The sequence below is a fragment of the Engystomops pustulosus genome, chromosome 8 (assembly GCF_040894005.1).
Source record: "Engystomops pustulosus chromosome 8, aEngPut4.maternal, whole genome shotgun sequence".
Classification (NCBI taxonomy): domain Eukaryota; kingdom Metazoa; phylum Chordata; class Amphibia; order Anura; family Leptodactylidae; genus Engystomops; species Engystomops pustulosus.
Genome location: NC_092418.1, coordinates 84,410,401 through 84,425,428, shown reverse-complemented (window position 1 = coordinate 84,425,428; position 15,028 = coordinate 84,410,401). Strand labels below are relative to the sequence as shown.

The following is a 15,028-nucleotide window of genomic DNA, read 5'->3' as shown; positions in this document are numbered from 1 at the left end:
CTGGACCAGTCAGGAATGGTCAAAGTTGTTCTGAAGCCTCTGCTTTGTTACTTTAGCTGTGCTTAGGGACATTGGGGGATATTTATTTACGCCAGTGGCGCAGAGGCCCTGAAATAATCGCAAATGCTAGCTTATTGCTAGCTTTTGCGATTATATGCCTGGATCCGCCACCTTCACGCCAGTTGGGCGTGAAGGGGGGGGCACGGCTGGCCGAGCGGAGGGTGCAGCCGGCCGGGAGTGGGCCGGCGTGGGGCGCTATTGTTTCCGCGCTTGCGCACTCCCTGCCGCCAGCGACTTTTCATATGTGAAAAGTCTCTGGCTGCGTTTTTTCCTACACCAATCTGCTGCGCAACCAGCTGCCCCGATACATCACGACGCGGAAGCCTTGTGATGTATCGGGCTGCGAACATGCAGCGGCAAAGCTATCATACTGTTGGACGCTGAACGTTCGGCCGCTTCTGAGGTCCAGAGCATTCTGGCAGTGGTTTTCATTCAGGATATCTCTGCACTCAGCCGCATTCATCTTTCCATCAAGTATAACCAGTGATCCTGTCCCTGTAGCTGAACACCCCCATAGCATGATGCTGCCACCACCATGCATCACTGTTGGGACTGTTAGCAGTGCCTGGTTTTCTCCACCACATACTGCTTAGAATAATTTATTGCAAATAATTCTTCTTTTTATTGCAAACTGTATGCAGGCTTTCATGTATTGAACTGATGAGAGGCTTCCCTCGGCACACTGTTCCATAAAGCCCTAACTGGTGGAGGCTGCAGTGATAGTTGACTCTCTCACCAAGGCTCTTCTCCCACGATTGCTTAGTTTGGATGGATGGCCAGGTCGAGGAAGAGTTGTGGTCGCCAAAACTTCTGGTCATGGTTGCCAAAAAAGCTGGACTCCACTGAAGGAGTAGAACCATCTCAAGGAGGATCAGAAGGATATGGACAGCATGTGAGTTGTCACAGTAAAGGGTCTGAATACTTACTTGCTTAAAGGAAACCTACCATTTGATTTCATGCATTATGAAGCAAACATACCTTGAGACTGCTGTAACTACACTGATGCAGGATCATATCTTGGTTAATCCCTGTGCTGAGTGCTTTTGCTGATAAAACAATTATAAAATTATGATATGAAACTCTGCCCTTCTATGGCTTCTTCAGTGCTTGCTTCCGCGCTTCTCCTAGCCTGTGAGTTTCTCTCTGCGAGACAGAAAAATCAATTGCTGCACCAGCCCCCAGCTGCTGTGTATGAGTGATCAAGCTGAGGTTGATTAGTCATGCTTGACTAACCGCCATTTGTAATTCCAAGCTCCTGTGTGCAATGTGTTGATCGAGGCAGCCATGCTGACCCAGCTTTCCCAAGGTCCTGAATGTTATAATTGTTTTTTCACCACCAGCTCAGGGATTTACCAAGATATGATCCTGCATGAGTGTAGCTACAGCATTCTCAAGGTATGTTTGCTTCATAATGCATCAAATCAAATGGTACGTTTCCTTTAAATTAGCTAAAATATCTCCTTTTTATTCTTTCAAGATGGGGTGCAGAGTGTACATTGGTGAGCAAAAGAAAAATAACTTTTTTGACCTTACCAATTGGCTGTAGTGGAACAAAGAGTGAGAAATTTGAAGGGGTCTGAATACTTGTCATACCCACTGTACAATCTATTAAGTCACTGCCATCTGTAGACTCATTTGCTATATTTAAACTCCTCCAAAAACAGCTCAAAAGTTTTATCCAAAAGGATGGCCTGGATTTCATATGACCTTGTGTCATGGTATCCATGATTGTTTCAAGTACAAATAAAGTATATTCATTACTTTCATTAATTACTTTCTATACTTTTCTTCTTTTAAGCAACTTTTCTCCCAATTATTGTATTTTGCCTATTTGTCTGTCGTCTGTCGGGTCCTGCAAACACAGTCAGCAATATGTAAATAGGAAGTAATGAAAAGGACGAGGTTTTAGCTGAGAGGACAAAGCACTTTTGCCAATTCTGCATAAAAGAAAACAATGATACACGCTGTGTCTAATAAGGAGTGTAATTATGGGAAAATTACTTGTAAACATATGCTCAGAAATTCTTCCATTAACTGTTTTTCTGCTTCTGGGATCCACTGATGTTATTATAGGATTGTGTTCTGCTTCTATTATATTAGCGCTGAGTGTCTTTATAAGCAACAATGACATTACACGGATGACGGACTGGAACATTACATAACACGGACAATTCTGTCACTATATCTCACCTTCCTTGTCTACTTGAAATATCCTTTTGGCCTCTAGGTTTGATTGACTTGACGTTGTATGAAATATGGAACGTGCAACAGACGAGACGAGTAGCAAGGAACAGCCCAAAGATGTGAGAGATCTGTATTTACAGCAGTTTTCCTTAAAGTTTTAAGTTTATTGTCTACTCATGGTGTACAGATGGATATCTCCAATTTGCCTAAGGGTCTGAGCTAATTCTCGGAACAAGAGAAATGCTTCAATTTTGGACTGTCCTCTCATTTTTGGCTACTAATACTGTACCTGACGTCATTGTTAAATCCCAGATCTAACCATTAGCAAATAATTCTATCAATTCTTCGCAGTTTTCTAGATCTCTGCTTGCTGTCACTCTAGGAAGCTTCATTGTTGGCTTCCAATGGAAAGAAATCTGTCACTAGTCATGCAATGTCACACAGGTGCACGGCTCATTGTATACATTCACAACTCTGTGGACCGACTTGGCTGTATTAGCCCCAACAAATCATTACACCGAAGTGCCAGCATGCCAAATTAAACCTTTTGCGCCAATAAAATATAACTTTTAATTAGATTATTAAAATTACAAACAAAAGGATTAATTTGTCATATTGGCACTTCTGTGTAATGGTTTAGTGTATCACACAGCTCTGTTTACACTGTCTAAAATAAAAAGCCGTGCACCTGTGTGACATCACATGACCAGGGATATAAAGAGCCGTGCACCTGTGTGACATCACATGACCAGGGATATAAAGAGCCGTGCACCTGTGTGACATCACATGACCAGGGATATAAAGAGCCGTGCACCTGTGTGACATCACATGACCAGGGATATAAAGAGCCGTGCACCTGTGTGACATCACATGACCAGGGATATAAAGAGCCGTGCACCAGAGTGACATCACATGACCAGGGATATAAAGAGCCGTGCACCTGTGTGACATCACATGACCAGGGATATAAAGAGCCGTGCACATGTGTGACATAATATGACCAGGGACTGGTTTATATCCACACGAAGTAAACAATGAAGCTTTCTATAGTATGACACCAAGCAGAGATCTTAAAAACAATGAGGAAATGATACAGAATGTATATTGGAATATTGTATAACTTTTCAGTACACAAACAATATCTTTTATGTTCTTAAAAAGCGGGCAACCCCCTTTATGCATTAATGAATAGTCTGTATAATTTGTAGAAGAATCAGGGAAACCTGGGTGTTCACAGTAGGGCTCTGATTTGGTGCTTAAAGGGGTAATCCCAGGAAGACAAGGCTTTTTATATGTACTCAGCAAAACAAAATAACACATTCTTTAATTCACTGTTAACAAAAATTAACAAAAATGCAGCATTTCACAGATATAAGTCCAGCCTGTCTCTATCAGTCCTGGTGTATACAATTTCAGTTTCCCCTAGACACGACCCAGTCACTGATAACATCCTGCCAGGAGATTATGAGCAGAGAGAGAGGCTGTAGACTACAAACTACAAGGAGATAAGTGATCCGGGGGAAGGGGGAAGCAGGCACATATCTGTGAGATGTAGCAGAGCTCACAGTGTAACAGTGTAATGGTCTGTCAGCCTGTGTCTATCAGCCTCTGTGTTAGTATAATGTCAGAAGCCAGATGAAAGTGCATATAAACCTTGTACCCTGATAATGTAACCACATTGTCACCCCACAGAATTAGATTGATAATACAGTAATGTGTCTGCTTAGTGAGGCCCCGCCTACACCCTGGGATTTTACACTCAGCAGCATAGATAGTGATAGAAGCTAAAACAACGATAAAACTGAGTAAATTGTAAAGTAAGGGGTTAAAATGATCTTTATTGTGTTAACATCACTAGGGGAATGAGATGTGAGAATTTTCTTTTGTGGGAAAACCGCTTTAAGGACGGTGACATCAGGAATATGGGTCCTTATTAAAAGAACAAAACCACGCGATTCGCCTTTACAGTGATGTCTTTTTGGATCATTCACAACAGACAATATAATAGTGGCTGTATATCAGTTTCTTATCAGTCGGGAAAAGGATAATGATGGGGAACAAATATGTAGCCACATTTCTACTGCCTGATCTGTGTGACCTGTAGAATACATTATTCTAATGGCTTCCAAACACTTATTTCTGCGGTAAACTTCATACAGACCCATGTTTGTGTTGTGGTCATCATTTTGAACCAATACGATACCAAAGTGACCTCCAATTTGTCCCAGATTCTTCTAGTACTACCCCAAAGTTGAAAGGGTGGAGGAGTGCACATCACAATTACAGGTGTCTATGGGGCCCCATTTGGAAGTTGTGTTTGGCCATACAGGGATGGAAGCAGCAGTGGATCCGCATTAACCAGACATGGGATTAGACTGTGGCCTCAGCATGTACTGGTGTAAGGCTTTGTCTACCGCGCATTAAAGTAAGGTAAGTTGAGTTTTCATTAATGTAAACCCACTGCAAAAAAAACATATACCATATGGTATATGTCTATTTATAATGGAAAGTTATGGATAGGTGGATGATTTGCAGCTTAAAAGTAGGTGATAAAACAGTTTCAATTGTAAACTTTGTCACAGTATCTGCACTACATCTACTACAACACTACAAGTTACCTCTACCTCGCAGCGTTCGGAGGAAACCTACCCGTCATACTCCTGGAGTTCACATTCTTTTAGTAATGTAAGGGCATGTCCTTTATAATTAGTTTCTATAGAGAGAAAACAACACAATATTGAGATGTATTTGTACACCTTTGCATTAAACATATCAATTTTTTAAATATCTTAAAGGAAATCTACCATCAAAATCCAGCATGATAAAGCAGGGACACTTACTCATAGATCCAGGCACCGTGACTGTGGTAATCATCTTATTTTTATCCATGGCCTCCTAGTTTCTAAAATAATTTAAAAGTATGCTAATAAACCTGAGGGGTTCGCCCCACTGTGATCTGGCTTCACAGGCTGTTACACTTATCCCTCCCTGCGTCAGCATTTGTACAGTGAGCACTTTCTGCTCACTGCACAAGAGCTACGGGAGCAGGGGGGGGATATGTGTAACATCCTGTGAATCTACAGCATGGAAGGTCTCTGGTAATGCCTCCCTAGAGCCCTTCCGACTCATTTGCATAATTTTAACAGTTGATTTTAGAAGGAGGGAGGTCATAGAGAACAAATATAAGAGGATTACCACAGTCACAGTGCCTGAATCTATGAGTAAGTGTCCCCGATTTATTCATGCGTGATTTTGATGGTAGATTTTGTCTAAGGCTACTATAAAATACACAAAATCATGCTAATATCTGAAAGCGACAGTGCAGGCTCTCCTGATATTTCTGGTTTAAGTAATACATTAATTGTAACCAGATGTAACCCGGGCGAGCACACAGCCTGGAGGATTAGGTGTGAGAAAGCCAGGCAGATTTTATTCCAGCGGCCGTCACAGCGCAGTGAGACCATATGTGGTCACTGCATCATCACCTCGGCCCCGATAACGGTGTGTGCATGAGCCCTTCACACGGCCCATAAACTAGACATATTTGACATACGTTACCTGGTAACTGATATGGACTGCACAAGGTTGATACCAGTGTTGCATCAGTATTTGTCACAGCTCCATAGTCTTCTATGGGAGGGAAGAGGTGCAAATACGGCCCAGAACAGGACCTGCTCTGAGTATTTCTCTGGGGAACTGGGCTCAGAAACAGGACTATAAAATCCTCAGCTGTGGTTATGAGCCCACAGAAAGGCACGAGAATGTGAGCTACATTACAAGTAGTAAAATCATGTTGTTGCAGATATTACGTGTACAAATCTGCAGGTAAAATCTGCAGCAAATCTGACCTATGTGAATTGACTCCAAAAAGCAAATACATAGTAGGTTCCACCTAAGGCAACATCCAATAAGAATACTCATTCAGAACAGAAACAATCATCTGCTGTAGATAAAACAATGTAATAAAGATAATAAAATACAGGTGATCCCCGGCTTAACGACACTGGACTTACATGACTGTAAAGCTCTCTGGATGCAGTGATCAGATGTAAGTTGTCTGTAATGACGTTTTATTCATAATCCTTGCTCCCATAACAGCTCATTGGGACAAAAAAAAACATTTGCCTAGAGTTGCTACAGGCGGTCTCCTACTTAAAGGGGTTATCCGGGTATACAAATCTACTTATGGCTGGACTTGGGCGGTCTATTTAAAAATAATAAACATCTACTTACCTCCTCCGGCGTTGCTGATGTCCCGCACTGTGGTCCGTTTTATCCGTTTGTTTACAGGGGCACAGAAGCCGCGCACATGGAGCTTCCTGTCCGTGATGTGTCCGGCTCCCCCCATCCGTCCCTATCTCTCTGCGTTGTAAGCTGGCCGGAAGCTCCCTGTGCGCCCCTGTATACAATCCTGCACACAGATGAGACCGACCACGGCACGGGACATCAGCGTCGCCGGAGGAGATAAGTAGACATTTATTATTTTTAAATAGCCCTTCCCAGCCCAGCTATAAGTAAATTTGTATACTCGGATAACCCCTTTAAGAACACTCGACTTACATACGACCCCTAGTTACAAACAGACCTCTGGTAATTTACTTTACTTTATTCCCAGGCTAAAATAAACAGCTATAATAGTTATCACAGACGTCTGTAATAAAGATTTATTGTTAATTCTTGTTCTTATGACAATCCAACATTTATAAAACCCAATAGTCATAACAATAGACCAAAACATTTTTGCCTGGGGGTTACAATTACATACAGTTCCGACTTACATACAAATTCAATTTAAGAACAAACCTGCATAACCTATCTTGTAAGTAACCCGGAGACTTCCTGTATTCTAAAATGTACCTGTTTGACTTACGGTACATAAAAATTCAAGTTATAACCTGTATTGTACTGCCTATAAATATTAATGATATTGAAGTGAAACTGATTGGTTGGCAATTTATCAATGATCAGTTTCCGGTATTGTCTATAATCCTGGTAGAGAGTCGTCACACTCAAGAAACAACTGCTAAAAAAAGCCAAATACCAGTAACAATGCAAAAAAGCTCAAAAAGAAGGGTGGCACAAACCACGTACCAGAATCCGTACCCTCCAGAGGAAATGAATCTGTCACTCTACATTGTCGTCTTGGCCTCTCGTGATGCCCTGCACAGCGTAGAAAATGCCAGAGCAAAACGGGGAAAGCTAAGCTGCAGATGGCAGAGAGCAGCGCGACCACGTTTAGCATTTTCTGGGGCGGCGATGCCAGAAGAGACTCCACAGCTGTAACCAACCATCAAAGATTCCTCTTGACTGACATGACACTTACAGATGGATGTATTGTGTAAGAATGTGCAGCGTTATATGCAAGATTACATAAATCTTTCATGCCTGTCTGTTTTTGGTCGATGTCTGGTATAAGAATGAGTTACAGGGCTTTTTGATATTCTATGCAGGGGTAATATGGTAATTAGAGGGGAGAATAAAGCATAGAAATTTGGAATAGGTCGTTAACAATAATTATACATTAACAGTCATAGACCCAAATAGGCTGCAAAAAAAAAAAAATTTGTTTTTTTATTAAACTTCCCATTTTTCTTTCTTTGGATTTTTTGTGTGACCTCAAAAAATGTGTATGACAACAGATGCTTAAAAAATAGTTGCCAGGGGTGTTGCCAGGACATGCTATTACATTAGTATTGTGGTGTCAGTACTAACTCATTTAATATATGCAAAATATACTATAGTTTATAGCTTTGAAATTTTGACCTACTGAGGGGTGTATATTGTGGCCTCCTGTCCTTCACCCCCCTCATATTGTATTGAGTCCCCCTTTCCGTCATCTCCTTCATATTGTGGCCTCCTGTCCTCCATTCACCTCATATTGTGGTCTCCTGTCCTTCAACCCCTTATACTGTGGCCCCTGTCCCCAACCCTCCTTATACTCTCACCCCCTGTCCTCCATCCACCTCATATTGTGCCCCCCAGTCCTCTCTCATATAGTGGCCCCCTGTTCTCTCTCATATTGTGGTCCCCACCCCTCATATTGTAATCTCCTGTCCTCTCTAATATTGTGGCTCCCTGTCCTCTCTCATATTGTGACCCCCTCCTGTTCTCTCTCATATTGTTGCCTCCTGTTCTCTCTTATAATGTGGATTGTGGTCCTCTCCCCTCATATTGTGGCCTTGTGTTCTCTCTCATATTGTGGCCTCCTGTTCTCTCTCATATTGTTGCCTCCTGTTCTCTCTTATAATGTGGATTGTGGTCCCCTCCCCTCATATTGTGGCCTTGTGTTCTCTCTCATATTGTGGCCTCCTGTTCTCTCTCATATTGTGGCCTCCTGTTCTCTCTCATATTGTGGCCTCCTGTTCTCTCTCATATTGTGGCCTCCTGTTCTCTCTCATATTGTGGCCTCCTGTTCTCTCTCATATTGTGGCCTCCTGTTCTCTCTCATATTGTGGCTCCCTGTCCTCTCTCATATTGTGACCCCCTCCTGTTCTCTCTCATATTGTTGCCTCCTGTTCTCTCTTATAATGTGGATTGTGGTCCTCTCCCCTCATATTGTGGCCTCCTGTTCTCTCTCATATTGTGGCCTCCTGTTCTCTCTCATATTGTGGCCTCCTCTTCTCTCTTATATTGAGGTCCCCTCCCCTCATATTGTGGCCTCCAGTTTTCTCTCATATTGTGGCCTCCAGTTCTCTCTCATATTGTGGCCCCCTGTCCTCCCCTGTTTCTGGGTATTAAACTATTATTAAACTGGGTAAAAAAATGGGACTTTGTTACTTACCTTTTCTTCGTTCCCCCACAGTCTAGCTTCCACTTCTCCCAGACTCTGAGATGACGGAGGAGGGGCGGTGGGGCCAGGCAGGGGTGACATGTGGGTGCAGCAGGAGCTGATCCCGCCTCCTACCCCCAATGCTATTGAGCTATGCATCAATATCTAAAAGTGGGGGGAGGAAGTACCCAACAATACCCTGTTTGCACTTCGTGTGTCACGGCCTTCATGGAATGGCCTTATGCATGAGAAGTTAATAGAGACGAGTGCTAGCTGTAGAAAACATGTAGTTGTGTGCATGAGCCCTAATGGCCGGAAGCAGTAACTGCAGCCGCAGCTGTCACTTCTTGCAGATAGGCCATTAACTTCAATTCCCAGACAATCTCTTAAAACAGGTATCTGAAAATGGCTAAAGCTTGATCACACTGGAGAATAAATCTGGTGCGGCTTTACACTGCCTCAGTTTACACAGCACCTTATTCTGGGTTCAGATTTTATGTCAATTTTATACTCACCTTCACGCATTTTCTGTAAAGCCACAGAAAAATAAATCTAATAATATTGTGCTAAACAACATGCTGCAAACAGCAAATATTTCCAATCACTTTATTGGAAATTATTGCTCATTTTATTCCGTTAATTTTTTCAAAACATGATTCGACAAATAACTACAGACAGTCCCCGGGTTATGTACAGGATACATTGAGGCAGATTTACTTACCCGGTCCATTCGCGTTCCAGCGGCACGTTCTCTGCAGAGGATTCGGGTCCGGCCGGGATTCACTAAGGTAGTTCCTCCAACGTCCACCAGGTGTCGTTGCTGCGCTGAAGTTCCTGGGAGTGCACTGAACTTCACCAAGCGGGGCCGAGTGCAGGTAAGCGCGTGTCCAGCGACACTTTTTTTTTTTAAATGCAGTGGTTTCTCCGGATCCGTCGGGTTTTCGCACGGCCACGCCCCCGATCGCGTGCACCAAAAACCTTGGTCAATTTATGAAAAATTGGTGCAAAACAGAAAAATTCGGTTAACCTGCCGTAAAAACGCGACTCGGGCCCTTAATTGTCCTAGTGACAATTGTATTTTTAAAATTTTGTGTTGACATAGGAACAGCATCCAGAGAGCTTCACCAGAGGTCACAGCAGACAGAGAGGCCTGTCTGTAACTAGGGGCCATCTGTAAGTCAGCAACCACCTCTAATTAATTTACCAAAAACTTTATGTAAAAAGTTAACCTTTTTAGTGAATATATATACGGTATTTACGATATATACATTCTGCATTATAGACTGTAACCCAATATATATTCCCATAAAATAACCCTGTGTGTATATAGATTTCATTGTATATAGCTAGCTTACAATAAGAACTGTACGAGTCTTTATACAATGAGATCTAGTAGTCACCTGGGTGGATAAAGACTGTATGAAAATTGTGGGCCATTACAAGTCTAATCTTTTAATGGCATTTAGTCTTTTGCCTTAGACTCAAACTACATGGGAAAGGAGGGGGTCCCTTCTGTCCACTTTTAGTTCTGTAGTTTGAGGACTTTTGGAGGACCTTTAAAGGTCCTGAAAGGACCTTTATACAAGTATGTGTTGAGAGCATGAGGATTTCATGGCTGGAGGTCCTTCTCTGTATTATCTCTACAGGATCAAACTTGGCGATTGGTACAGGTGGTCATAGGCCCCCTAGAAGCATTGGGCCCTGGACGGCCTCCCCAAATGCCTATATTATAATCCGCTACTGATACTCACTAATATACTCCATGTATAAATATTAACCCCAGCCCCTGTAATAGAGAGCCTACAGTTTCTATCTGCTCTTCCATCTTACACAACCTCATCTTTCTAAGGATGATGATATCTTAAAGGAAACCTACCACTTGTAGTGGCAGGTTTCTGATGGAAATACCGGGCACCAGCTCAGGGTGAGCTGGTGCCGGAGCTTATTTTCGTTAGTGTTTTAAACCGCGGTATCGCAGTTTAAAACACTTTTTAAACTTTATAGCCGGCGCAGGGAGGTACGCGCTCGGCGCTTACCGTGCACGCGGCTACATAGGAAGTGAATGAGAGCCGCGCGCATGGTAAGCGCCGAGCGCGTACCTGCCTGCACCTGCTATAAAGTTTAAAAAGTGTAACGAAAGTTTAAAAAACTAACGAAAATTAGCTCCGGCACCAGCTCACCCTGAGCTGGTGCCCGGTATTTCCATCAGAAACCTGCCACTACAAGTGGTAGGTTTCCTTTAAGATGTGTTGGTTTCATATGTCTGCAGCTTTTCTGTACAGCAGGGGCCAAAGGCCAAACATATACATATACAGGCAGTCCCCAGGTTAAATACAGGATAGGTTCTCTAGGTTTGTTCTTAAGTTGCATTTGTATGTAAGTCGAACTGTATATTTTATAACATTTTGATAACTATTATAGCTGTTTATTGTAGCCTAAAGATAAAGTACAGTAAAATACCAACATCCAGAGGTCCGTTTGTAACTAGGGGTCGTCTGTAAGTCAGGTATTCTTTAGTAGGGGACTGCCATATATAAATAAGTGTCTAAATTATTCATTATAATCTACCTGCTTCCTGTACATCTACTCTCTGAATCCCCCTTAGAAATAGCAGGTCTACTAGTAGGGCATCTCCACGCTGCGGCCACCAGGTGTCAGAGTCAGCAAATGAAACCTGCGATGTACAGCGAGAGATCACGTCGCTTCATAAAAAACATGTCATAAAACTAAACTAAAAGAATAACAGCTTATATGTACTTTCTATCAGTATCACGTAGATTTCCAGAGTCTACAAACTTTCATAACCTTTTCTTATTTAGAATGTGAACAGTTGGAAATTGAATCCATGCCGGGAGCGTGGGATTTGGAGATTCACATGAGAAAAACAGATATCTGACTGCTGTATATGTAATATATCTATACACAATATACCGTAATAATAATGCTAGAGGTCATCAATAGCCAGAAAGAATACATTCATCTCAATTCTCAAAGCTCCTGTTCACATGACTGATTGATGGAGGGGTTCATTGTCAGACTTCTTTCAGATCAACAGCTCATCAATATTCCTAAAATAATAGTCACATCCATCTTTTTGAAGAACACATTGTATGAAATAATTTCGGGCGAACCTGATAAAGTCTAATCTGTGGGCAGCATGTTATAAAGCATGAGGAGCTAGGAAAATTGTACGGTGTCCCATCTGCATGCAGCATGTTATAGAACAGGAGGAGCTGAGAAATTGTCTAATCCCAGTGTCTAATCTGCTTGAAGCATGTACATACCGTAGTGTCCTATCTGCAGGCGCCATGTTATAGAGCAGGAGAACTATGAAATTGTCTAATTTAATTCCAGTGTCTAATCTGCAGGAGACATGTTCATACTGTAGTGTCCTACCTGCAGGCGGAATGTTATAGAGCAGGAGGAGCTGAGAAATTTTCTAATCTAATCCCAGTGTCTAATCTGCAGGAAGCATGTACATATTGTAGTGTCCTATCTGCAGGCAGAATATTATAGAGCAGGAGAAGCTGAGCAATCGTATGCAGTGTGCTATCTACAAACACCATGTTGTACAGCAGGAGGAGCTGAGAAATTTTACATAGTGTCCTATCTGAAGGCAGCATGCTATAGAGCAAGAGGAGCTGAGCAGATTGTTCATAGTTACTTATGTGCAGGCAGCATGTTATAGAGCATGAGGAGCTGAGCAGATTGTCCACAGTTACCTATCTACAGGCAACATGTAAGAGCAGCAAGAGCTGAGAATATTGTAAATAGTGTCCTGTCTGCAAGCAGCACATTATAGAGCAGGAGGAGACTAACAGATTGTCCAAATTGTCAGATCTACAAGCAGTATCTTATAGAGCAGGAGACACTGAGTAGATGGAACTTATATAAACATGCGTGAGAAAGGTGCTGGAATAAAGACATACGTGCGCCAGCGTATGATAGCCCCGCCGCTGCATGTTCGCCGCCTCTTGATGTATCGGGGAAGCCGACTGCGCAGCGTTTATCCTACGCAGCCGACGACTTTTGACTGGCGTGACGGTGCCGGTTCGGGCAAATAATCGCAAAAGCTAGCAATAAGCTAGCATTTGCGATTATTTCAGGGCCTCTGCGCCACTGACGCAGAGGTCTCGATAAATATGCCCCACTCTGTTTTTCATCACACATCGAAGTGCTGTCTATTCCTCGGATTATATATGATATAGAAAGCCGAGTGTATGCGTGTTTGTGTATAAACTTGACAGTGCAGATTCCTTTAGCGGACATACATACAATCACCATATTTTTTACAGCCGCTCACTGTGACTCAGGAAACGTCATAGACTCGCTTTTTAGTGGACATTTTTACCCCACGCTTTCCAGAATCACAATATACAGAAACCATTGTCTGCTGCTGGGGCAGTTAGCAACCAATCACAGCTTAGCTTCTATTTTGCGGTAATATGAGCTCTGAGCTTCGATTGGTTACCATAAGCAATGAGTATAAAACGCTTATGTGTGAGATAAGATGAATAGAGAGAAGATATTATTTGTTAACCCGTTCTATTTTGTTAAAGCTAAGAGAAGTTACTTACTATCCCGGGCTACAGCTAATGTATATACAGGCAGTCCCTGGGTTACGTACAAGATAGGGTCCGGAGGTTTGTTCTTAAGTTAAATTTGTATGTAAGTCGAAACTGTATATTTTATAATTGAAGATCTAGACAATTTTTTTCTTACCTAAGTGACAATTGGAGTTTCAAAATTTTTTGCTGTAATAGGACCAAAGATTATCAAATAAATTATTACAGACGCTTTATGGCTGATCATTGCAATCTGGGACTATAGTAACATCCAGAGAGCTTCACCAGAGGTCACAGTGTGCAGAGGGGTCCGTCTGTAACTATTGGCCGTCTGTTAGCCGGGTGTCCTCTTTGTTTTATTCATTTTTATTTTGCCATGCATTTGGATTATGTTTATGAAGAAATAACCCCCCCACCCTAAAAAAACATCCTTGGTTTATTGGTTTCCTATGCAATGGGCCCTTATGTGACCAAGATAAAATGCGGGAGCTTTGCCAGAAGTCGCCAAGATCAAGATGGTTGCCCATTGCAACCAATCAGAGCTCAGCTTTCATTTTCCCACAGCTGTTTATAAAATTTAAGCTGAGCTCTGATTGGTTTCCATGGGCAACTAGAACACTTTTACCTCAGAGACTTCTGATAAATCTCCCCCAATGTGTTATGTAGACAGCGGGGAGTAATAAACTCTATTATTATACAATATGTTATATATAATCCTATACACATCTACTGTATAATATTCATTACCGATTTCAATTTATAGAAGACATTATACTTTTATACTAGATTGCAATTAACTTCTGATGGAGAGATGTCTGTGAGTGCAGAGGACAGGAGATGAGACGATATAGTAATATCGGGTATGTAACCTGATTTACTGTACTTTAAGCTGCTGCTGAAAGCCGGTGGGGATTAGCTGAAAGTTCAGCGTGTATTGGTTGCTTAGCAATATTTTCTGTCTCTATTCAGCTGATTTATTTATTGAAACAAACTTACCTGTTACGTGGGCCTGAATGTCCGCAAGCTTGAAAAGAGGTGCAACGTGGCGGTAATACACATTGGGCGCTTCTCCTTTGTGGCTGTGAGGGTTAATGATTACTTTAAGACACTTTGGTCGATTAGGGAAACCTAAAAAACAATAAAAAGAAATATTATTTAGCAAGGATGAAAGGCATTGTGTTTTTTTAATGTAGTTGTTGTTTGTGGCAACAGGGTTGTGCCTGATTATCAGCACAACCTCACAAGGTTAGTACTAGAGATGAGCGAGTGCTCGTTTCGAACAACGAGCCCCATTGAAGTCAATGGGAGACTCAAGCATTTTTCAATAAAATGTGTAATTGTATTGAGAAATAAGGACGTCAGTCCTGTTTTTTTTTTTTTTTTTTTATTCAATGGAATCTTCGTGGAACTTCAAAAAGGAGAATGACCTGTGTTAAACATCTGCTATGTG

The 15,028-nt window shown here is 42.0% G+C and overlaps 1 protein-coding gene across 1 annotated transcript in view; it reads right to left on the bottom strand.

The window, feature by feature from the left end:
- Positions 1-15,028, bottom strand: part of CERKL (CERK like autophagy regulator) — a 100,644-nt gene that overhangs the window by 32,418 nt on the left and 53,198 nt on the right. The window contains exons 3-4 of the mRNA XM_072121583.1: positions 14,575-14,706; positions 4,894-4,957 (exon numbers count right to left, since the gene is read on the bottom strand). Of these exons, the coding sequence (XP_071977684.1) occupies positions 4,894-4,957; positions 14,575-14,706 (196 nt within the window). The remainder of the gene's footprint in view (positions 1-4,893; positions 4,958-14,574; positions 14,707-15,028) is intronic.